Genomic DNA, 25361 nt, shown 5'->3' with positions numbered 1-25361 from the left:
TATCACCACTCTTGAAAATCAGTTGTCACCATCACCATGATGTCCTCATTATAGTTTTTGAATGTATTTTTAAGGGCTCAAGTTTGATTTTACCTAGAACTTCCTCGTGCCTGCATGAGGTTTATATCTAAGCCAGGAAGTGATAGTGGTAAGAGTTATTTTGCACTAGTTAGAAATAATACTAAGGAAAGAGAACATTTTTGCTGAGTTGCAGAAATGTTCCGTGTCTCAAATGTGGATTAGTAGATTCTGATCTCACATGCCCACCCCACTAGCAGTGGCCTTCCCTGCTACTCCTAAGGAGTCAGTCATCACCAGTTGGGAATTTTGTTTCTTGCAGTTGGCATCTGCTATATGATCTTTCTGTTTATTTTTACTCGAGGGTTGTTTTCCTTTCGTCCCCTCTAGTTTGGGGTTTAGCCGAGTGAATGAATTCACAGCAATCTCTGGCTGTCACTTCAATTTCTAATTCTAGGGTGCAATTTCTATGCTGTGTTTTCTTGGAAACGCCTTGCCACTTTAAGTTCTCTAAGACTCTATTCTGTTGCCTGAAAGGCAGTCCTGGAGGATCTGAGAAACTGATCCAAACCATATCATGGAAACAAAAAGAGAGAAGGTGTTTCTTTCCAGCTCTCTCTTGATTGGGGCTGACTTTGGGACTGCTTTCAATCCCGTCTGAGCGTCCTCGAGGCCTGATTAGCCAGCCTGGACTTGGCTCGGTTCTCCTTTCCAGGCACGCACACGGGCATTTGTGAATACGATGGTTGCTGTGCGTTTAAACCAATCTCTGCTATGATGGAAAAGTTGATGCTACCGATTTCAACATAAGCAGATCAGTGAGAGGGAGTTATTTGTACAGGAACTTAACGTGTAGAATTTCAGAGCTGGAAGGTATCTTAGATATTATGTCATCCAACTTTTATAGAGGTGGAGACCGAGACTCAAAGAGGAGGAATATTTTGGACAAAGTTAAAGTGAGTTGGGTCTAACAGCTCAGTCTCCTGTGTCTCAGTCCAGTCTTATTCCCTCCACAAGGGGCGCTAGTGAGGTAGAGACCCGGATGCACAGGCCCCATTATGGAGACCTTAGCGCCAGGAAACCTCTCCGGATCTGAGGGCTGCCAGCAACTCGAATCCGCCTGGGAGGGCTGTTCTCTTCCTCAGAGCGTGAAGCTTTGGAAGGGATGCTCGTGAAGGCCTAGCATGGTGCCACGTGGCACAGCCTGCTCACGTTTCACATCTGACGTAAAGCCCTTTCCTAATTATGGCTGAACTCATGCCTTCCCCTGGCCAAATTCTCCTTTCTCTTGCAAAATGCAAGCCATAGCCACCCACCACCTGCTCTGTGCACCTTTGGAGAGAGTGCTTTTGCAGAAAAATGAGGGGCAGGGAGCTGCCTTCTCTTCAAGGTACCCCTGGGCAAAGGGTACCCTCTCTAGTCCCTGCTCCCTCTCCTACACCTGAGGAGAGGTCAGGACCAGCAACTGTACAAGCCAGGGGGCTTTCTAAACAGAAACTGCTCAGCACTCAGGGGACAGTGGGGTGGACCAGGTTTCAAGTAGCTGGGACTCAGAGACAAAACAGAGTCCCAAGGCAGGGTGCAGAATCTGAGCAGGGCTGAGCAATAGGTAAGGGATGGAGATGGGTCAGGGAGGCGGAGTCCTTTCTGGCAGTAGGTAGTAGAAACCAGGCACAAGGACTGAGGTTCTGAGCTGGCCTCCAGAGTCCTGGATGGACCCTGGTTCAAAAGGCAATAGAGTCCCAGGAGGGAACACGGTTCGGGTAGCGGGAGGCGGGGATAAGGACCAGTTACAGCTACAGTTGGATCAACTGGCCGCAGCAGCAGCCTGCACAGGGGAGGACTCTGTCTCTGTCTCCAGGCTGGTGATTTCATTCCCGCCCCAAGCCCACAGGAGTAAATTCCCCAAACCACCATCCCATCCACTTGGGACGCTGAGACGGGCTTTCCCGATGGCATCAGGCTCCCCATTGATGGATGCATGTTACGGGGAGCTCACATTGCCCAGCTCTGCACAAATGATCCATTCACTCAGTGCCACGGCTTTCCCTGGAAAGGCCAGCTAGGAATTGGAAGAGGTGTGTTTATCCAGAGTTTTAAGTTCACTCTGGTGCAAGGAGGAGATCCAAAGTGAACTCCATTATCCTTGTGTTACTGGATTCATGAGTCTCCAGACTAGTACCGCCCAACTCATCCTGGTCCACACTGGCTCTCGTTCCTCACAGCTAGACAAACTTGTTGTTAATGGAGCTGGCAAGGAGCCTATTGGAGTGAGGCTGTGGATTCTTCTTACATGTTAAGCTGGCTTGTCCCTTCCCAGAGCAGTGAAAAGTCTATATAGAATCTCAGAGTTGAATCTTAATGTTGGATAAATCTTAGCATTGGATAAAATCTGAGAGGCCATCTTGCCCAACATCCCACTTGTAGCAGAAATTTCTCCTACAACTTCTAGGATAGGTTCAGGTGTTCATGGGACTGAGATGGGTGGGCGAGGTGAAAGGTAGGGAGATTGGGCCTCGTGATCTAGAGAGCACCACCATCCTGGTGCTTAATAGGTACCATCTGGCCCTGGTTTCCCTTCACTTCCCCTCATGATCCTGCTGCCGAAGCTGTAGGCAATCGTGCCATGCTAGTGATGGCATCAATGAGCGAGAAGGAGACCTGTCTCACTTTGCTTGCGTTTGTTTCCAGACATAGATGAATGTCGCTATGGTTACTGCCAGCAGCTCTGTGCAAATGTTCCTGGATCCTATTCCTGTACGTGCAATCCTGGTTTTACCCTCAATGAGGATGGACGGTCTTGCCAAGGTATGTGACATGCATGATAACTTGGACACGACGTGAAACACTGGCTGCAATCTTCTTTGGAACCTGACAACTGGTGTTTGTGGGAAGCACTGCTGTTCAAGTGTGTTCCTGTCTGCTGTCACCGCTCGCCCATCCCCTTCGCTTACAGAAACCTGAAACCTGAACTGAGGTTACATGAGACATCTCAGAAGTGCTCTGGGTGTTGCCAAGGGGAGAATCACAAGCACTCATCAGCTGGGAGCTCAATGGTTTCGTGGATTTGCTGCTTCTTCTGTGTCTGCTATCCAGAAGTAGCTTTGCCTAATTAGAAATTTTCTTGCATGTCTTGTAGCCTCAGTTCAATTCCTGAGGGCAAAAGAGGGGAGGTCAGAACCCCTGACCCTTGATGAATCATGAAATAAACACATATGCACTATGCAGGCCGTTCATGGGCAAGTTTGAGGCCTCTCACTACAGTTTTCCCTGCAGCCCTTGCCAGGAGGGCCTGTTACTTAGCAAAGAGTCTGATGGGAGTGGCAACTTCCCCTACCATTCCGCATGCCCCACAAAGCCAGAATGACCCAAAGGCATTTTCTCACTTTCACGTGATTACTTCAAACACTGATAAGGAAGAAAAACAAGCTGCAAGCTTATTGTGCTTTCCATCTGAGGATTTCTTCTGCTCAGGAAGTGAATGGGGGACTTAAGACCCAAGGAATTAGTGCAAGTCCTGCTCTGGTCCCCGGCTTACCCACCCCCAGCCCGGGCCTCCAGCCCTGGCAGCTGCTTGGCCCAGGTTGGAGGCAGCGCCCGAGACGCAGAATGAGGTCTTTGTCTGGAGACCTCAGGTTTTGCAGGGCCCATTTCCTTGTCACACCATCGGAGTTCTGGCCGACAGGCTCCTGGCCAGCCAGTTGGAGGATATTATGTCTCCATTAGTTTAATCATATCTAAATTGTCGGGTAAACAGGAAGGCATCAGTGTTAAAGAGCTTGATCCCGAATTCTTTCTAAGTCTCTGCTCCAAAGCTGGTTCTGTTCATTGTTCCAAGAAGTCTGGACTGTGTTCCTCTTGCCAGGAGAGGTGGTTTTCTTCTGAGGGCAGAGGCTGGACTGGGAGGTTAAGGAAGCAGATAGAACAGAGGCCCTTCCTTCCCACTTTCGCAGGGAGCAGACACTTGGCTCCCTTGCTGCTGCGGTAAGTGGCTTAGGTCAGATGCAGGCGGCTCTGTGCCAAGGCCTGGGGTTGGGGTGCCAGCCCAGGTTTTCCCTCAGAGGCTGGCACAGTGCACCCAGTGCCTCCCGAGCACAGCCATGCCCAGCAGAGCCAAAAGGCGCCGGTGTCCTTTAGGCCTCTCAGGGACGGCTCTCTGACAAAGAGCAGATAATACACCTGGCAGTGCCAAGTCAAGCAGTGTGACAAAACAGCAGGCACAGCACCCAGGCCTGGACACGGGCACTTGGCCATTGGGATATTGCATCAGCAGGGCCCGTGGGCAGCACAGGATGTTGCATTCTCCGTCGCGCTTTTGCAATCCTTACGCCTCATGTGTGGAAGAGTCCTTTGCCCGCTTCGAAGCATTGTCACGTCTGTTCATCTCACTGAACCCCAACGATAGCCTTAAGAGATAGGAAGGCAGGTATTTGTGGCCCTGCTTCTCAGATGAGGAAATCAAGGCTCAAAAAGGTTAAGCAGCTTGGCCGAAGTCACACAGCCAGGTGGTGGCAGAGCTGAGAGCAAGGGCCCAGCCTTGCTGTCCAGCAAGTCCGAGTGGGCTGCCGGCTGCTCTCAGAGGCTTCAGAGGGGCATTTGGAGAGGGCTGGCAGGAAGGGGCAGCAAGAGCCCCAGGGGGCAGAATCCCTTTGGTCCTGATGCTGTCCAGAAGCAGCTGGGGGCTGTGAGAGGCTGGGACTTGAGCTCATCATCTCCGTGTGGCCAGCATCCAGCCAGAGGCCGAGGGTGCCGGTCCTAATTCTCACCAGCGCTGCCCCGTGGGAACTTGCACTGTGGCTTAGCATCGTGGGTATTTTCCTGCCCGCCCCTGCCTCGCGTGGAGAAACCCCGATCTCCATGGGCGCCAGGGGAGGCTGGCATCTCGCCAGACCCTCCCCACACGGCTGTTCATTAATGTATCTGCTTTCCACCCCAGAGCTCCAAAGCCACCGGGAAGCAGAAGCTTTGTGGGCACGGGATTAGCCCTCCCCTTGAAGAAAAGCCTCCCAAGCTGCCCACCATGAAGGTTTCTAACTCTGAAAGTGCTCAAATGTCTATTCAGAGTCTTAAGAGGTTTTACCTGGACTTTTGGAGAGGGTAGAAAATCTCTCAGCTGGAACTTTGGCCATTGCCATGTGAAGCGTGGGAGAGAGGGTGCTTTCAGTGGACAAAGGGGTTCTTCCCCCCACCTCACCCGTGAGCTGTGCAGAATGAATCCTGCGTATCATAGAAAGACCCCGACTCATGTTCCAGTTCTTCCTGTGTCCTTGTTAGCTTGTGCACTTGGGCACCTCTCTCATTCTTCAAAAATGTTAAACAACTTCCTTGGTGTGTAATTGATGTAGTATACACTGTACTATCAGAGGTCCATAATTTCATTAATTTAGACATATGTGTACCCCCGTGAAACCATGGGGGTTAAGATAGTGAATGCTCAAGATAATGAATATCCCATTACTCCTTGTGCCCTGGCTGGTCTTCTCAATCAATTTAACCTATAAAATGGGACAATAGTCCTGAAGCAGAGTTGTAAGGATTGAGTGAGTGTGAGACCCTTTTATAATTAGTGAAGTTATTTATGCACAACAAATGTTACTAAAATGGTCATGGTTATTTGTTTCCCTAAAACTTCAAAGTCAGTGAGGGCATGAGAAGAGCCAACTGGTTGTGGAATGAGCAGGGGATGGGGAGGAGCAGGGGTTGCCTGGACGTTCCTGTTGGTGAGCCTTGGGTGGTAGACTTACTAGCAGGTGTACATGTGTATACATGTATACATGTATGTGCAGGTATGTGTGGACATGTTGCTTCCCCGCTCCTGACTCTCGGCCCCAGAAGGGACATGTGGCTGGAGGCCCTGTCCTTCAGTAAACATTTTGGGGTGTGAGATCTTGATCTGATAGGCCCTGGGTGGAGATCATTGGTATCTGTGAATCCGGTCTCCTGGTAGTAGTAGATTTTTTTTGCCAGTGCATTTTTCTGCCTGTTGAAGGATGGCTGGTGATGTGCTCTGACTTCCCACAGATGTGAACGAGTGTGCGACTGAGAACCCCTGCGTGCAAACCTGCGTCAACTCCTATGGCTCTTTCATCTGCCGCTGTGACCCAGGATATGAACTTGAGGACGATGGTGTCCACTGCAGCGGTATGGGCCTTGGCACTGGAGCCTTCCACCTGTCCGAGGGGCCTGGGAAGGGGTGGAGGGCAAGGGCTCCCTCACAGGTGTTTCCTCTCATTTCCTGGACACATGGCCAGTGTGGGACATTTCCCAGTGCAGTGGAGTCACAACCACACAGAACAGAGATGAGTCACTTCCTGAGCGGTAAGGTGGAGTATCGCCTACCTTGTCATCTGAACCCTAATGCAAAAATCACTGAAGCTACCCTCTAGGGCCTGAGAAGGGGTTGACAAGGGAGAAGAATCACCCAGTTTTGCATGTTGGTTTGAGAGTTATCGTCCTCACCCAGAACTGACTCAAGTCCTGGGGCTATCACAGACAGTATTTACAGAGGGCAGTGACCCAGGATGACAGCACATCTCATCAGGTGGCAGGAGACGGGGGGCGGGGAGGAATGGATGAGATCATGTATACAAGCGCACATACTTTGTGAATTCTGAAATCTCTGCAAATAATCAGTGTCTAGCTCCAGGCCTGGCACAGACTCAGCATGCAGAAAGTAGCTCTTGAATCAAAGGATGAATGATTGAGTGTTGAATAGATGAAACCTTAATAATTTGTTGTGAGAACATAGATGTGGTGGCTTAGTTGGCCTCCTATAAATTCCTTCCAAGCCCAAGGAACTATGATTCTCTGTCCGTGCTAGTTTGTTGATTCTAATATGGTTTTCTTATTAACCCTCTCTTTTTTTCCCCCAGAAAGTTAAATTTTATTTTCCTAGATAGTTAGAAAACTATTACTAAACTATTCTCAAAGTTCTTGAGACAGGAACCACATCTTACTCATATTTATCTGTGTAGCATCCCACACAAAGCCACGTACAACTCCTTTCTGTCATTCTCTCTCTATTTCTCTTTCTTTCTTTCCTCGTTTTTTGTGAATGTTGAATTAAAGTAAACTCCATTTCATTCACTTTTGGCATCAGCAGTTGTGAATTAGCAAAGTCCAAATTAATAATGCTTCATTGTATTTTTTAAAATAAGTGGGCCATACACTAGGGTGGGAAAATCTTTTTGTCCTGCAGAATGGAAAGTTTCCTAATCCTGGGTTTCATGGTAACGGGAACCGACCCATGTCATGAACGAGACTTGTGTGAGCGCTTCACTTAGGACTGGAGTGTTCTAGGGACAGAGTTCCCTGAAACAAACGAAACACTCTCCCTAAGGCCAGGAGAGTCAGAGCCACAAGCAGGCAGTTACGGAGAGCCTCGGACTGATTAAATATCAGTCTTAGCAACAGAAATAAAATACCTGCAGGCATGAAAAGCTACTTTCTTCCTCGATTTCGGTTCCCTCCTTGGCAGTCCTTGGGGAATCTGAGCCAAGGAACTGAGAGGTGTGGAAAATTTAGTATTATGTGATGGGATTATTTGTTTCTCCAGAACTCCCTGCTAGTCCATGGGTGTTCATTGGCCATCCGCAGAGGGGGTATGGTAGAGTGACTTGGAAGCCAGACAGAGCTGAGTTCAAATTCTGGCTCTACTGTTTACTACTTTCCTTGGCCAAATCAAGAGCCTCAGTTTCATTCTTTGTTAAAAAAAAATCAACCAACCAACCACCCTCATAGGGTGGTCATAAAAATTAAACAAGCTGGTGCACCTTAGTGTCATTCCATATGAATTCATCTTCCCTAAGTGTAAGAGACTTTTGGATTCTAAAGGAGCTTAAATCCTTGCTGATTTGGCAAAGATTGTCAGTTGACTCAGTTTACCCCAAGTGGCCAACTTGTCCTCCATGTTCACCGTGGTGTCCGCATTCTGTAAGACTTAGCACGACCCCCGGATACTGCAGGCTTTCTAGGGAGGGCCGGCCCCAAATAACAGTGTGATGCTGGAGAGTTTGTTTTCTGCACCTTCCTACCCACCCCCTTTCTGTGCTTCTCCATTTTCCCCGGCACCATTATCCTCATGGTGTTGTCACAGCTGGAGTGGCCCCTGTGTGCAGCCCCAGATCCTTCCTAGCCTTGTCCTCTCCTCCCTCAGGGATGTGATAAGCTGAGCTGACCCTGGAAGTCACAGTGGGTTTTCATGTGGAGGAGTGAAAATGGCCTCATGTGTGCTCCCTGCCAGAAACTGGGCTTGTATTTCAGCTTTCCTGTGGAGGCTAGAGCCACAGCCCTAAGTGAAGGCTGGGAATTGCAGACTGAAAGATAAACTGAGTGGGGTCTGTTACAGCCCCTCCCTGCCCAGTGGGAGGTGGGAGTAGGGGCGACCCTCTCCCTCTGCCCTGGGGCCAACCCTGCTTGGGGGACTGCCCCAACCGCAGGACTCCCCAGGCCCACTGATTTTAAGTCCTGAGTGTAATTCCTCAGGGAGACATTAGAGCAAATTGTGTTTACAAGTGGAGAATCTAAAAGCTGGCTGGGTTCAAGTCCAGCTCTCCTACTTACTCATTATCTGTGAACGTGGTCAAATTACCTAACCTCTGTGAGCCTCAATTTTTCTTCTATAAAATATGGGGAGCAATAGCACCTCCTTCATAGGCTTGAGGTGGGGATTAAATAAGATGAGTAAAACATTTAACTCAGTGCTTGGCATGGAGTGAGCCTGAGGAATTGGCAGGTGTCACTACTATTTCTACTAAAGGTATGAACAGGATCTACAAACTTAGAAGTAAACCAGGACTCTCTCTGTTATGCTGGGCTGGGGCTGGAGACCTGGGGCTCTCCAAAGCTCCTGGGGGACAGGGAGGGGGCATCACAGAAGCAGATATTGTCAGAGCATGCTTTATTCTTCAAATCACCGTCCTAATTCTGCTGCTCATGCCTCATGGCCCGAAGACCACTGAGAGACGGCGGCATTAGGCATGTAACAGCCGGCATGATCCCATGGCGGAGAAGCAGCCTCGCTGCAGTCTTGCACCGTCGTTGTGTGTCTGTGTGTTTCTTTATATATGTTTATATGTTCATCCCCCATTCTGTAATCGGGCCACGACAGACACCCTCTCTGGGTGATTGCAGCCACCAGTGGTCTGTGAGCTCGAGAGTGATCCGAGGACATGTCACATGGGGAAACTAGTGCAACCAAGTTTTCGGGAAACAACAAATGCGAGAAAAACATGTTTTCTTTGGCGTGCTTATTGAATGAGGCTCGGACGGGGGCTCCGTTGCCAAGATGTGTGTGTGATGAAGAGTTGCTTTTCTGGAAGTCTGCTTCTGCATCAACTGCCACAGCCTATGCGAACAAGTTGTAAATCACATGGACGGCGGCTCCCCCTCCACGTCCCACCTCTGCAGACAGAGGGTGGCCCCGCTCCAGGCTGGCTGGGAGCTGCTGCTCCCACACCCCAGGGGGGCTCTGAGGCAGGCGGGCCGCAGAGAGACGATCTGCCTGCCCTCCCCACGCCACTCCAGACTTTACTCTTTCCGGGAGGTTTTTGGCACAATGAAGTTTTAATATAATTAATACCATGGCCTTCTGGGTATGTCCCTCTTAGTTGTGAATTTAAGAATAATACTGTTGTTCAACTTGGTGGGCGGGGAGAGGAGTGTTTGACGGGAGTTGACACTGCTAAAGTTGCCCGTTCAGAAGACCTGGGCCTGGGAATGTGTTTTAGGTCTTAGGGAAGAGGTCTGTACCCAGAAAATGCCAGTGGGAAAACAAATCTCAGCCCCTTGGGCAGGTCGGAGGTGGAGGGTGGACTCACCTACAGGGTAAAAAGAGCCAATGACGAGTAGAACTGCAGCCGCACTGGAGGCAGAGGCTGTGGAAAGCTTGTTGGAGGTGCATTCAGCTCTATGTAGGAAAGACTTCTCTGACAGTTAGAGCTGTCCAATATCCATGGGTGTCCTCAGTAGGTAGTGAGCCCCCCATCAGCGAAAGTGTTCAAGAAGTGAATCGACAACGTCTTGGCAGTAGAGCCATCATATGTATCAGGAGAGTGCAGGACCACTAAGTTCCCATCCCCACATCATCTGTGATTGTAAATAGCAGGTGTAACTTGTCACCTCCAGATATGGACGAGTGCAGCTTCTCTGAGTTTCTCTGCCAACATGAGTGTGTGAACCAGCCCGGCACGTACTTCTGCTCCTGCCCCGCAGGCTACATCCTGCTGGATGACAACCGAAGCTGCCAGGGTAAGGCTGTCTGGAGGGGTCTGGCTGGGAGAGATGAGGCGGGCTGACTCAGGGGATCATCTGACCTCTTCACCCGGGGAATCCTGTGCAGCTTCAGGAGGATGGCAGGGGTGAGGGTGTGCGTGGGTGCTGGCGGCTCCCAGAGTGGCAGCCCTGGGCAGGATGCCTGGGTCGGTGTCTTCCCTCCCTACGAGCTATCGTTTAGCCAGGACATGGGCCACTCACATTTCTGTAAGGAACTCTGCAGATGCCGTGGTTCCCTCCAATGAGTGGCTTCCTGCCTCTTCAGACAGATCTCCGTGGCCCCTCTGAGGACCACTCCAGGCCCAACCAGGACTTTGTGGCCTGGCCCTGCTCAAGGACCAGAGCCCAGGCTTTCTCATGGGGCCTGGGGGGCAGTTTGGTCAGCCTTCCTCCACTGACTTCCTAGAGAATGGTTGCCAGGGAGACCTCATGCAGCTGACTGCTATGTCCCTCCAAAGGTGGGGTCCCAGGCTATGCTTGGCCTGATTTCTAGCCCCATGCTCCCCCTGAGGGGTTAGTGCAGGAGTGACTGACCCAATCTCAGCCTCCTTGAAACTTGCCCTGTCCCGACACCAGGCAGGAATTCTCCATAGCAATGCTGGGCAATAGGAACATTGTGTGAGCTATCAATTCGAGCCATCTGTGTAACTTTACGTTTTCTAGTAGCCACATTAAAATAGTAAAAAGAAATGGGTAAAATTACTTTTAATACTATATTTTATTTAATGTGATATATCAAAAATAGTATCATTTCAGTATGTACTTGATATAAAAATTGTCAATTAGATGTTTTACATTTTTTTGTACTAAGTTGTCAAACTCTGGTGTGTGTTTTCTCCTTACGGCACATCTCAATTTGGACTGGGCACATTTCAAGTGCTGAGTAGGCACGTGTGGCCAGTGGCTGTCATATTGGATAGTGCAGCTCTGCAGGAAGACCCAGGCAGCCCCCACTCCCACCCCACCCCCACACACCTGGCCCAGGGCCGACACCTTGGTCCTGCTGCCCTGCCTCAGCTTCTCGTCTACCCTGCGTTTCAGACATCAACGAATGTGAGCACAGAAACCACACGTGCAATCTGCAGCAGACCTGCTACAATTTGCAGGGGGGCTTCAAATGCATCGACCCTATCCGCTGCGAGGAGCCGTATCTGAGGATCAGTGATAAGTAAGTCATGGCTTCGCCATGGGAAATGGGAACATGGGTGAGGGGTGGAGCTCAGGACATTTCACCCCAAAATATGACTGCTTGGAATAAAGAGTATTTTGAATTAAAGGATCTTAGAGATTAGCATTGGAAGGGGCTTTCCCCCGGCTCTTAAGGCTGGCAGCGTGGGGTAGAGGACAATCACCAGCCAGGAAATCAGGACACCTGGCCTGCTGCCCACTGCACGTGCTGGAGTGTGTGAGTGTGTGTGTGTGTGTGTGTGTGTGTGTGTAGGACAGAACAGAATAGAATGGAACAGACTGAAATAGAAAATATCAAAGTACATCGCACATAGCAAGAGTCAATTTTGTTCTTTGAAACTTTTATTTCAGTTATCTGTGTGTGTACTGGTTTGCAGCACAAAATGTGTTACTGTGGGTTGTAGTCAACAAAGTGTGCAAAACATTGTGTTACAAGTTATAAGATCTGAAACACATCCCTACCTGGAATAAATAAGTATTTTTCAAAATGTTTGACCACAACATACAGAAAGAAATACATGCACAAGCGCACACGTGTGCATGCACACACACACACACACACACACTGTTCTCTGTTACTCTCCCACTCACGCCAGAGCTATGCAAAGCTTCTCTAGAAAGCTAGCCAAGAGGAGAGTCAGGGCTTTTGAACCTCCTTTCCCCTTTGATGACTTTGTTCTGGGTACGCAGGGTCTTTTAGAGCTGGGCTCCTCAAATGTGACACACATAGGACTCACCCAGGGATCTTGTTAGAGTGCTGGTTTCGATTCTGTGGGTTTGGGCTGGAGAGCTTGCTAGAGAGTTCTCAATACTGAGGGTATTTAATTTGTTCTAATCAAGTCTCTTGACATCATCATGGTCAACATTTGATTAAATCCCCAGATGGCAAATATTAGAGCTGAGGGGAGAATTAAAGTGAAGACAACTTCTGCAAGGTGAATGCACTAGGACAGCGGTTTTCTGTTGCTGGCAAACTAGGAGTTCCTTTTCCTTCTCTTTTAGCCCTTATTTAACCATCTCAGCTCGTCCTTGGCCTCTACACACACACACACACACACACACTCACACATGCATGTGTATGTAGCTGCCCACCTCTCTTCCAGCAGTTGCCCCCAAGCCCTGGCGCTGGAGATAAAATGCTAAACCAGACACACCCACCTCGCCCTCAAGGAATGCAACCTCTAAGAGAGGAATTCATGGCTTACCAGTGTGGTTTCCACTCTGTTCAAAAATTGGCAAAAGAGAAGACAAAGCTGGGACAGGCGGGTCCTTTAGAAAGGTCGTCACTTGTTGCTAAGAGCTATGCTTCTAAGCAACCCTCTAGAACAAGGCCCTTTGACTACTGGTTCAAGGGCCCTTTGTGGCAGAGCAGAGCTTCACGCGGCTCTTCCTGGCTTCTCTCCCAGGTTCTCCCTGGGTTTCTCCAGGCCACCCTCGTCTGTGGCCAGGGAGCTGACCCAGTTCAACTCACAGCACAGAGCTGGTGTAACCAGTGACGTCTCTGGCATGACACTGAGATTGCTTGGGGACTCCGTCCCTCCAGACCCCAGGCACCCCCTTCCTGCTCCTGGTCCTGTTCTGGTGTCCTGCACTCCTGCCAGCCTGAACGGGACTTGCCCTCACCTCCACCCATGCTCCAGAATGCCCGGCCTCCCTGCTTTTGTGCACACACTTCCTGCCATGTGGAAGGCATTCCTTCCATCGCCGTGCAGCCAGAGCCGCCCGCCTTTCAGATTTCAGTTCAGATGCCACCTCTCCCAGCTGTTGGTCATCTTCTTCTGCAGGGAACCATCACTCCCTCCTCCAAACTTCTTTTAGGAAACAATGATTTTCTGCGTGACACGTGACATTTTAATGTGGTCATTTTGGCGCCAGAGACATTGTGACTTGGCTATTTTGATGTGGCCTTAAAAAATGAAACTTTAAAACATCTTTGTAGTCATTCATTTGTTAAATGTTAGCCAAGCTCCTGCTGTGTGCTGGGTGCTGTGAGTTTTGCTCTTATGGAGCTTAGCGTCTAGAGGAGGAGAAAGACAGTAAACAAATTGTCATACAAATGAATCCATACTCATAGATTGTGATAGATGCTATCAACAGGAAGAATAAAAATGCATAAAAAGAAAGAGTAGTCTGGACCTGGTCTAGACTAGGGAGTCCAAAGGCTTCTGTGAGGAAATGACATTTGGGCTGGAATGACAGGGTGAGTGGACTTTAAACAGAGAGTGGAAGAGCTGAGGGAACAGCATGTGCAAAGGCTCTAAGGCAAGAGTGACCTTGATGCCCTCGGGGAATGGAAGAAGCCTGTGTTGCTGCAGCCTGATGAGTGCAGTGCAGAGTGGCTTGTGCAGTGGAGAGTGGCTTAAGAGGAGGTTAGGGGGCTTGACAGAGGCCAGACCCCAGGGGTCTTAGAGGCTAAAGTGGGAGTTTAGTTTTTATTTAAGTCACTCTGGGTGGCCACTGAAGAGTCTTAAGCAGTGGAGAGACCTAATCTGATTTATGTTTGACAAAGGGCACTCTGACCCCCTAGGGGGCCATCACAGAGGTCCAGGTGAGAGAGGATGGTGGCCTGGACAGCGTTGGCAATGACAATGGAGATGGTGAGAGTGTGAAAGTGGTTGGATTTGGAATCTACTTTGGGAGTAGGACCCACAGTTTTTGTGGCTAGATTGGAAGTTGAGGGAGAGCAGCAGAAACACAGCCAGGCTGACTCCCAGCATTGGCCACCAAGGCATTTATCAACAGATGTCCTCATCCTACTGTGAACTCTGACCCCTAGGTGGAGTTTAGGGGATGAGGTGAGAGACGGGGTGGAGGGGAAGGGGGGTTTAGGACAAGTGCCCAAATAGCAGATTCCAGAGAATCTATTTCAGAAGATGATAAGTGAGGCCCAGGGATGAATCAGGCGGTGTCTATAACGGGCATTATTTGGTGCTAAAAGTCAACGATTTTATATTAGGATGTGCGGTCACTCATGTTTCAAATTAGCTGCTTTGTCTTAGAGATATTTGTGTCTATGATTTATTTATTTCTCCTATTGGAAGGTGAACTATTAATATTTGAGATCAGGATCTTATTTATTGTTGAATTTCCAAAGTGTCTAATGTAATGTTTTGTACATAGTAAGTTTCGAGCTCATTTATTCAGTTATATTCCACACAGACTGAGATAAGTGCAATAGAGACTGTAAAAGGATCCCCCAGACACATCAATCTTAAATTAATTTCTCACTTTTAAAATCTCTTAATGAGTGTCTATGGCTGAAGAAATGAAGGGCTATGTGACTAGTGGTACATTTTTGCTGCCTAAATATATGACAAATGTAAAATGCATTAGAGAATGTTCCAGTGTTCTGAAAACCAGAGATCTAAGGTTTATGCTCTATCTAGTAGCCAGAATGTCTGATTGGTGAGAAAAGGCCATTCTCCAGGAAACAGAGAGCTCCCCTACATGCTGGAGAGTTTTTAGACTAGAGCCAGGAGCAGAGACAGTCTATAGTTACAGCATTTGGATGATAAAAATGGGATGGCCTCATTTTCAGTGTTTTAAGAGAAGCAGCGGGCACAGCCAGCACGTGGAAAGGATTTACTGAGTTCTTACATGATTTCCTCTCCCTCAGCCGCTGTATGTGTCCTGCTGAGAATCCTGGCTGCAGAGACCAGCCCTTCACCATCCTGTACCGGGACATGGACGTGGTATCAGGACGTTCCGTTCCCGCTGACATCTTCCAAATGCAAGCAACGACCCGCTACCCTGGGGCCTATTACATTTTCCAGATCAAATCTGGGAACGAGGGCAGAGAATTCTACATGCGGGTAAGAAGAGGGAGGGTGAGCAGGGGTCCCCATCTTTATCAGTGGCCTTATGTTGTCTCCCCTAGGAACGCGCTTCACGGACACAGGTAAGAGTGCAGCCAGGAGGAACAGGTGTGAAGAGAGCAGAGCGGAAGGGGTGGTTCGAGGTCCTGGTTTCCGCCATTTTCTGTGTGGCCTCGTACAAGTTGCTTTTCCTTGGCGAGCCTCAGGATGCGCATGTATGAAAGGGGAAGTTAGACCGAGACACAGTCTTAGGTCTCTTCTCCTAACATTCTACGGGAGAGGCATTCATGTTTCCATTTATCCATCCACCCATTTGACAAATATTTACTAAGTACCTACGATGCACTTCTAGAAACTGAAGATACGTTAAGAGCAGTGAAGAAAACATCCCAAATCCTTGCTCCCACAGTGCTTAAGTTCCAGCGAATGTAAAGGCATGGCCACGGAAGTGGCTTTATCAGCGTTGTCCAACGCAGTAGCCGTAGTGCCTCTTGAAATCTAAATGCGTTAAATAAACTTTAAAATAAAATTAGGCTCGTCTGAAAGTAGTGAGTTATCTGGATTGATTGTTCAGAGTCAGTCACAGATCGAACTCCTTGTTCTACTCTTTCCCCTCTTCTCACTACTGCACTTGACTAGTCTTAAAAAATTAAAAATGAAGAAAATAAAAAGTTCTTCCACGGCACCAGCCGTACTTCAGGGGCTTAATAACCACATGTGGCTACTGCGTGAGACAGCCCAGACACAGAACATGTGTGTCACCATAGGAAGTTTGACTGGACAGCACTGATCATCTGTATCAGTAGAGAGTTTTAAAGCACACATCCTAAAATATGTTTACTTTTTTGTAAATTGCAGACATGTAATACCGTGCCATTTATATTATGAGCTTCATATCCTGCAACTTCCAGGGTGATCGCCCCTCTTTAGAGACCACTGGCCTAGAGCAATGTCGCTCACATTTCAGTGTGAATTTGGGTGCTTGTCCAAAGAGCAGATTCCAGAGAATCTATTTCAGAAGACAATAAGTGAGGCCCAGTTTCCTGAGGCTGCTGTAACAGATACCACAACTTGGTGGCTTGAGACAATGGAAATTTATTCTCTCATAGTTCTGGAAGCCAAAAGCCTGAAATCAGCTTCAGTGAGCTGAAATTAAGGTGTTGGCAGGGCTGTGCTTCCTCCAGAGGCTCTAGGGGAGAATCCATCCTTGCCTCTTCTAGCTTGTGGGGGCTGCCAGCACTTCTTGACTGTGGCCGTGTGACTCCGATATGTGCCTCTGTGGTCTCATGGCCTCCTTCTCCTCTGTGTGCATCAAATCTCCCTCTGCCTCCCTCTTATAATGACACTTGGGATTAGACTTAGGGCCCATCTAGGTAATCCCCCTGTGTCCAGATCCCTAATCACATCTGCAAAACCCCTTTTTCCTTATAAGGTAACATTTACAGGTTCTAAGGACTAGGACCTGGGTATCTTTGGGGGTTCTTATTCAGGCTGCTGTACCTGGGAATCTGCATCTCTAGCAGAGACTGCATGTGATCCTCCAGGGTCACCGCGGGGAGCTCTACTCACAGGATAGGCCCATAGACATTTACCTGCTTCTATCAGAGACCAGCCCAGGGGCCTATGAAAGAACCACGTATCTGGACTCTCTAAGGCCTCTCTTGCCATTCCTTGTACAGTCTTTCAATCCTTGCCTCTGGAGCTGAAATGGTCTAAAAACAGGGAAGTCTCACAAGCAGCAGTTAGAACAGATTAGAAAAGGCCCCAGAGACTGGTATATCCTCATTAATGTGTTTTTGGCAAGACCCTAACAGAACCAGGTCACATGTGATAACACAACCTGGAGTGGAGTTAGTGCAGACCTGGTTCTGTAGACCAGCATAGCAGGATCAGGGGCTTTGAAAGAAGTTGGAATGAGTAGAGTAGAGGAGCTTTCTCAAGGTGAAGAAGATGGAGCTGCGTTGTCTGTCCTTTACCCAAACCCATAAGCACTGGCTGTCCAGCAGAAACCCAATCTATGAAGCTTCTGTGGGCTTGCTATAAGCCCAGGCCACTGGCACGCTCCCATCTGGCCTCTCTCATCTGTACAGACCCATAGGACGCAAAGATGCCCCTCCTAGGGATTTATTATAAAATACCATCACTGCTACCATCTGGCTCTGGTGTTTTCCCCACTGAGCAGGGCAAAGATCTGCAGAGGGTGGCCTTGTCTAGGCACAATTTCACTGACCCACCTGTGTTTAGGGGGACACCACCCACTAAAATCTCCCTAGATGCAAACATTCCCTGAGGCAGCTGACTTGTGAGAGGCACCCGTGATGGTTGGGGAAGGAGACTGTCCTACTGGTGGAGCAGACAGGAGGGAGACCCCCTACGTGGAAACTTTCTCTAGTGCTCAGATTGTCACAGCAACTCGGAGATCCTTGAAACTCAGCGCTTCGAGCTGTATGTGCCCTCTCTGAGAATGTTGAGAAGGGCCCTAATGGTTTAGTATTTCTTCAGAAGAGGATGTCAGGACGCTGAGGGGACAAAGGGACGTAGGCCTACCATGAGAATGGTTCAAGGAACTTAAGGATGGGAGAGGTGGCTGCTAGCTTGAAAGGTCCCAAGAGCTACACTTGGGAAGAGAAAAGGGACTTGGGGGGGGGGGCCCCATGAAGGGCACGGGGGCAGGAAGACAGAGAGAAACCAGCAGATAAGGCAGGATTTCCGGGTGTCCCAACTGTCCAAAGCTGCAGGACCCTCCCCGGGCGGCCACTCCTGGTTGTGCTACTGTGGGCTCGGCAGCCAGGCTGATCTGCTTCACTCCACACTCTACAGTTTACCAGACTGGGGTTACATAGCCTCTCTGGGCCTCAATTTCCTCATCTGTAAAGAGGATATAATAACAGTATTTACTTTAGGATTAGATGAGATCATCTACTTAGCACAGCACCTGGCACACAGAGTGACTTTTTATCAAACAAGCAGGCTTTGGTGGGGGTGCTTTACTTTTCCCACCCTGCTGGTTCAAACCTGTGCACACCTGGGTGACATCTCATGTTGATCCCATAGGATTTACAGGCACGTTCAGTTACTGTTGGAATATTTCCTGTCATGTCGGAAGTCCATGCTGGTTCAAATGGAAACGTCAACCTCTCAGCCTCTTGTTCGATGTAAAGCTGCTCCCCTTTCCCCTGGTTCAGAGCAGGGGAGGGGTGTGGTTGGCCTTTGTACTGCCCTCTTCTTGCCCTCCCAGCAATGACAGTACTGGCTCTGGCTCCTCCAGGGGTGGGGGTGGGGGCACAGGCATGAGATTGGGAGGGCCAGGGTCTTCCTCGATTGTTGCCATAGTAACCAGGCATTGCCACTCTCTCTGGGGTAGAGACCCAAAAGTTTTTGCTTTCACAGGATGATTTTGTGGTGTTTTTTTTTTTTTTATATTTGCCTAAGGACTTGACCCTGACTAGTCCCTGATGTGGGCAGCAGGGCCTGTCATTGATCCATTGCCACCCCAAACCTCTCTGCCCCTATTTCTGGTGCTGTGTCCCACACAGATGTTCCGTGGTGGTAGTGGGGGAATGTCACTGCATCCTGGCAGGCAGACCTTACACAGGGCCTTTCAGGACACCAACATCAGCTCCCCTGCAGTCCTCTCTCCTCACTGTGGCGTGGAGCAGCTCTGGGCTCTCATCTCCAGACTTCCAGGGGAGAGACCAGTAGCACTCTGCATCCTTGAACTTAAGGGGTCTCACATCTCTGAACAGTTCTCTTGAGACCCCTCTTGATTGAGGTGGAAGCTGGAAAGTGCATTTAATGAAGCGTGTGTAGGCTGGAGGTGGTGACAGAGCGAGGGAAACAGATCTGGCTTTGGACCGCCACTTTACATGTCCTTGTATCTGCAATAATAACTGCATTCAAAGCATCAGCAGTGAGTCGTGTATATATGGTCGACATGTGCCAGACACTATTCTAGGTGCTTTCCAGATAGCAATCTTCTTAATCTTCACAACAGTCCTATGATGTAGGATTGTTTTATCATCCTAGCCTTGCAGTTGAGAGCACGGAGGCACAGAGGCTAAGCAACCTGCCCAACTAGTCTCGTGGGTAATAAGCACCAGAGCAAGACTTGAACCTGGGCAATCTGGCACTAAAATCTATGCTCTTGCATTTCTCTTTAGACTATAGGGTATTTTGACCTACTCTTCCAGCTCTGGGTCCTCAGCAGAAACTGAGATAACAAGAAAAGTTTACTTTAACATTCAGTAACAATAGAAGGTATTCAATAACTATTAGTTATTACTGTATAGGTACTGCTCTTGCCACTGCTATTGCTGCTGCTAGTGCTGGCAGGAGGCTGTGAGCTCCTGGGCCTTGGAGGAGTTGGGACTGCTACCGAGGGGGCTGGAGCATCGTGTAGGAGGTTGGGCTGGACGGCCGCTCAGGCTTTCCTACCCTGAGATTCACTGATTGGATTACAAGCCCTGGAAGGAGCTTCATCTCACCCAGCAGACAAAGCACACACACCTGTGTGTACACACACACAAACACATGCATACACATATATGCACACACACATGCCCCGTTCACAACCTTGTTGGCCATTTCTCTCACTGAGCCCTGGGCAGAGGACTGGTGATTGGCTTTGGCTGGGAGGCCCCAGGACAAAATTAGGGCCAGAAGAAGGGGCATGGTCACGGGGTTCAGACTGTGCCAAAGAGCATTTACACCGTGACACATGTGGATCAAGTGGCAGGGCCAGGGGATCAAGTGGCAGGGCCAGGGGAAGCTGACTTGCCACAGCCTGGCTGCTTGTCAGAAAATGCCGTCCCACAAGTTGACTCAGAACAAGCCTGAGTGTGTGTGGGATCGGGGCCAAGAAGACATATGGCTGGTGGGCCGTTCGCAGCCGATTCTCACTGTGGTCAACTCCACTGGCGGTGTCATTCGTATGCATTCTTCCGCCACCAACGTTTATTTAGCACTATTATATATGTGGCTTCAAGTCAGGCACTGAGAGTTCTAAACAAGCAGGATGTGGCTTCTGCCCTTGAGGAACGCACACGCACTATAATGGGGAGGGGACAAACAACCCGGGGAACACAACACAAAGCGATTCTCAAGTCAAGTGCCATGGGATGGTAAGGAAGTGGAGAGGTGCTGAGACCTCATCATAGAGGGTAGTGGTTTGAAGCATGAGTTTTGAAGTCAGATGCTCTAATACCATGCGCTAGTTTTGTGACCTTACGTAGTATCCTTAACATACTTATGGTGTAGGTTTATGAGGATTAAATAAGAGATATGTGAAAGGTTGCAGGCAAATACTTAGCATGATAACCATCATGATCACCACCACCACCATCACCATCCTCCTCATCATCATCATTTTGCACCAGTGATCACCAGGGCCACCAATGCCCAGGGGCTCTTGGAAGACTCTGCCCTGAAAGTTGAATGTGGGGTGGGAGGTGGTCGTCCTCAGCTCCCCCGGCAGGCACTTGACCCTCCCAGGTGCTTGTGGGTAGACCTTTCTCAGGGTGCTACAGATCTGACCCAGGTGAAAACTGGACTCACCAACTGCTAAGGTTACTTCCAAATGGGAGAGTCTAGAATTCTTTCATACTCTGGAGACATTTACCAGGAAAGCCCAAAGGAACAACTTGGAAGTTTCCACGTGCTACCTTCCCCCTTCCAGACCTTGGACTCTGCAGCTCTCTCTCCTGAGGGGTGCTCACAGCTCAGAGTCCTCAACTCATGGCTTTTGTTCATGCAAACAGCAAAAGCTGACAAGGTATTTGTATATGTCAATGCCACAGGCATTTCCCTGTGTGGCTGTACCCTCTGAAGTCCTGGCGCAGGACTTCTGAAGTTTTGCAACGGCTCATAAGGAAGTCCGAGCAATCCGGCATGAAGAGGTGCCAACTACGTGAATGGTGACGGGAACAGAAGGAGCCAATGCCAAGAGGAAATTGTGTGGCTGTCAGGCTGCTGATAGCCCAGTGGACAGGGGAGGTCCCGGCACCTGGTCCACACCTGTCTACCAGCCCCACCCTTGTCATACCTGTGGCAGCTCTTGGGGATGTTCGGAACTTTATGGGGAGCCCTCCCTCTATGAAGACAGAAAAAACATTTGGTGTGTCTTTAAACAAGCCAGGTTCCTGGATTTCGCAGAGCCTACTGCTTTCAGTTTCTGGGCACGAGGCTGGGCTCTGCAGTTATGGGAAGTCACTGTCCAGCCCGTCCCTGTTCTCCCTCATGCTGTTTCCTCTTCAGGTGGCTAGTATCTGTCCATTGCACCGACCTCCGAGCAGCTCTCGTTCAGGACGTGCTAGGGAGAAGCAAAACAGACATATCAGTCTCTTCTGTTAATTGTGCAGTGAAAGAGGCCTGGGGTTGGGGTCAGAAACACCTGAATGGAAGCCCATGGCTCTGCCTGAGCAGCTGGGTCACCCTAAGCAATTACTTAACTGCACTTGAGCTCCATTTGCTTACCTATAAAATAGGGAAATAATGAGACATACCTTTTGTACCACCCTTAGACAAGGGCAGCCAAGGTTCCCTGCCTAGGTCCTGTGCCTTTAGATCAGCACCTCTCAGTTATTCATGTGCACACAAATTGCCTGTGGATTGTGTCCAGCTACAGATTCCGACTCAGGAGATCTTAGGTGGGTCCCCAGATTATGCATTTCTAACAAGCTCCCAGTGATACTAACACTGCTGGTCCAGGGACCACAACTGAATAGCAAGGCCTTTCAGGGTTTTTATGAGGACTAAATAAGCGGGTATACATAAAGGTGGCTAGAAGAGTGCCTCACAGGTTGGGTGCTCAAATGGTATCCTCTCTCCCTACCTCCTTGAAGTTTTTAGGAAGGATTCAGTGGAGGAGAAAGTTCACATGAAATTATTAGGACCACAGTGTTGGGTTCAGAATGGCAAAGCTGGAAGTGACTCCAGGGTGTTGAGAGGGGGGCTCTTAAACACATTTCACCTTTCCCAGGGATCACCTGAAAATCTACTGAACTAGGAAATCATGGAATGGGCCCCTAGAATTGTTAGTTTTGAAAAAGTATTCCAGGTGTTTTTGGTGCCATTTCTTTGGGAATTACTAATCTGGTCCAAACTCTCATGCTAGAGATGAGACCCAGAGAGGTGAAGTGACAGCCCTAAGTCATGCAGAAGTTTGATCAATGATTCATTGACCATTAAGATGTATTTTCTGAACACCTGTGTTCAAGGCACCATGCTAAGTTCTAGGTGGACTCAGTGGTGAAAAGTATGACCCTGATCCCTGTTCTTACAGAGCTCATAGTCTGGTGGATACCTAGACCATCAGACATGGACCAAATAGTGTGGACAATTACACGTGGTAATATGTAATACACTTTCCATCCTATGCAAAGTAGAGGGTGCAGTGGCAGAAGTCACAGGGGGACCTGACTTAGATTGGGGAATCAGGGAAGGCTTCTCTTAGGAAGTGACCTTCTAGGTGAGACTTGCAGGGTTAGCAGGAAAGAGCCAGGTGGACAGTGGGCAAAGCCAGGGGAGGAGTGTGGCACAGTTGACACCGAGGGGATGCCAGTTTAACTGAGGTGGGCAGGGGAGCACCCTGGTTGATGCTGCCAAGCCACCCCCCAGGCCTTGGGCTTACATCAGTCATTCTCTAACTAGTGTCCCTGGTTCTGTCCACAGCAAACAGGCCCCATCAGCGCCACCCTGGTGATGACCCGCCCCATCAAAGGGCCCCGGGACATCCAGCTGGACTTGGAAATGATCACTGTCAACACCGTCATCAACTTCAGAGGCAGCTCCGTGATCCGACTGCGGATATATGTGTCACCGTACCCATTCTGAGCCTCGGCTGGAGCCTCCGATGCTGCCTCTCACCAGCACCAAGGGACAGGAGAAGAGAGGGGACGAGAGAGATCACGAGAGCGAGGCAGACGTTACGCCTTTCCTGCTGAACGTTTCCCCAGGGAGTCAGTCCCGATGTCCTGACCCCCACCTGTACTATTGCAGACCTGTCACTCTGAAAGCCACCCCCAGCTCCTAAGATGCAGTTATCGAAAAGTATTATCATTGGCCCCTGATGTGAGATTGCCAGTGATTTTCCAGTTTATTTCCATTTTTTTTTTAAAGAAAAGAGATTAGGTTTGCTGGAGTCTGAGTCTGTGTCCAAAGACTGTGAACAGCTTGCCCTCGCCTCTTCCACTGCTTTCTCTCTCTCTCTCGCTGCGTCGCTGCTTCGCAAAGGCCCCGCAGGCTCCCGGGGACGCTGGGCATAGCTAGGTTGCTTCTCGCGTGCACTGAGAAGGCGATGGAAATGAACCACAGCAGGACCTAAGAGTTTTTAAAGAGTCTATTTCAAAATCACATCTGGTATTTTCAGCCATAAAAGAAGTTTTAGTTGTCCTTAAATTTGTATAACTGTTTAATCCTTTCTTGTTCATTTTGAGTATTTTTTAAAAAAAAAATAATAAGCGGTAGAATTCCTTCAAAAGGCCTTCCGACACATGCTACGTTCTGTCTTCTCAAACCCAGACTCCTCTCCATTTTAGCCCAATGTTTTCTTTGAGGACCCCTCAATCTTGCTTTCTTTAGAATGTTTACTCAACTGGGTTGGAAGGCAGAGATCTCCAAACTGATTAAATATTCGAAGAGATCTTGTGTTTGGTTCATTTTGACATTGTAGATGATTCAGCATTTGGAGTTGGTTTTAGTTCTGTTTAAATCTTTTATTGTGTGCTGGCTTGGAAAGCTCTCCAGAGAGCTAGGTCACCATCTAAGGCAAATTGATGGCATGTGGGAGGCAGAGACATGGGGGTGGCAGAGAGGTTAGGGGGAGCATCAACCCTGAGTCCTGTTTTATGTGATTAGAGAACAACCATAATACTTCTCCTATGTGGATTATTTCCTATACTCTTACAGAAGAGGAAGGTATTCAAGTTACTTTAAGCCAGTGGTCCTCAACCCTAGCTGCATCGAAGGATAACTAATAGAGCCTTGAAGAAAAGACTGATTCCCTGGGACCTGCCCCCAGAGACTCGGATGTCATTGAGCTTAGGTAGGGCCCAGCCATCTGGACCTTTAAAAACTGTAATAACTAGCCAGAGTTGAGAATGCTTTGTTATAAACCCTAGAAAGAGAAGTGGACAAACGTGGTGCCCAAGCCCTAGCCACCTTGCCCCCAACATCTTCTCAGTTCCTCTGATCAGGGTCTCTGGGTTTCCTTCAAGTCTTAGAACCCTGGGCAGGGGCAAAGAGAGTCAACAGTGCAAGTCACAGATGGGAGAACAGGTTGGGACAGCTGCCTTTATGTTCCATCCCACGAATCAGCCTGGGGCTTCAGGAAAATAGTCTACTCCCTGATGGCCGAGGCTGAGTCTTCGGACTGATCTGTGGATGCTCCCGTTCTTCTTGGTGGTGGTGTGTTTATTAAAGACCTACACTGTGCCAGGAGCTGTGCCCCGGACCCCTAGGGTTAGTAGGCATTTCATGGACCCCCTAATAACTTGAGGTCCTCAGTGGAGGGAAATAGCATGTTCAGCCCCCCACAGCATCCTAGCAGCTGCAGGTGCGCCTTCCGCACCCTCAGAGCATTTCTCACACCCACCACATCCCTACGTTGCTGTTGGCTGTGGTTATTTTTTTCTCTAAGCACATCCAAACCATGCCCAGCTGTGCTCCTTTAGCCAGGTTCAAGCGATGCTAACAATAGCATCAGCAACAAGTGGCTCCGAATGCTCCGGCATCAAAGCTCAGAAGACAAAGAGCAAAGACCAGAAGGTGGCAGTGAGCCTGCCTGGCTCCCTGCGCCCCTGTGGGGAGGCTTAGGTGACAGCAGCGGATGTGGAGTTAGACGCGCTGAGCAGCTCTAGCAGCAAGCGGCTCTGAACCACCGACTCTTGGGCTCAGCACACACAGGGGTAAGGTTTCCTTTAACTTCTGACAAAGAAGGCAGGGAAGCTTTGTCTTGGTGCTTTGAGGACCCTTTGGTTTCTGAGGTGCCACATTTGAAACCAGATCTGAGTCTCTAGGGCTTGGGATTTATTAATATTTGTTCATGTCAAAATGTGGCTTCCTGCTTCTAAG

The 25361-nt window shown here is 49.1% G+C and overlaps 1 protein-coding gene across 3 annotated transcripts in view; it reads left to right on the top strand.

The window, feature by feature from the left end:
- Nucleotides 1-23958, top strand: part of FBLN5 (fibulin 5) — a 75275-nt gene extending 51317 nt beyond the window's left edge. For all 3 annotated transcript variants that reach the window (XM_069465229.1, XM_069465230.1, XM_069465228.1), the window contains 6 exons: nt 2710-2826; nt 6040-6159; nt 10144-10266; nt 11332-11458; nt 15095-15290; nt 22962-23958. In XM_069465229.1, the coding sequence (XP_069321330.1) occupies nt 2710-2826; nt 6040-6159; nt 10144-10266; nt 11332-11458; nt 15095-15290; nt 22962-23123 (845 nt within the window). In that variant the 3' untranslated portion in view covers nt 23124-23958. The remainder of the gene's footprint in view (nt 1-2709; nt 2827-6039; nt 6160-10143; nt 10267-11331; nt 11459-15094; nt 15291-22961) is intronic.
- Nucleotides 23959-25361: the final 1403 nt, after the last annotated feature.

Source organism: Eulemur rufifrons, chromosome 2, assembly GCF_041146395.1.
Source record: "Eulemur rufifrons isolate Redbay chromosome 2, OSU_ERuf_1, whole genome shotgun sequence".
In the NCBI taxonomy this organism is placed as follows: domain Eukaryota; kingdom Metazoa; phylum Chordata; class Mammalia; order Primates; family Lemuridae; genus Eulemur; species Eulemur rufifrons.
Note: the sequence above shows the minus strand (reverse complement) of the source record. Positions and strands in the feature narration are given on the sequence as shown.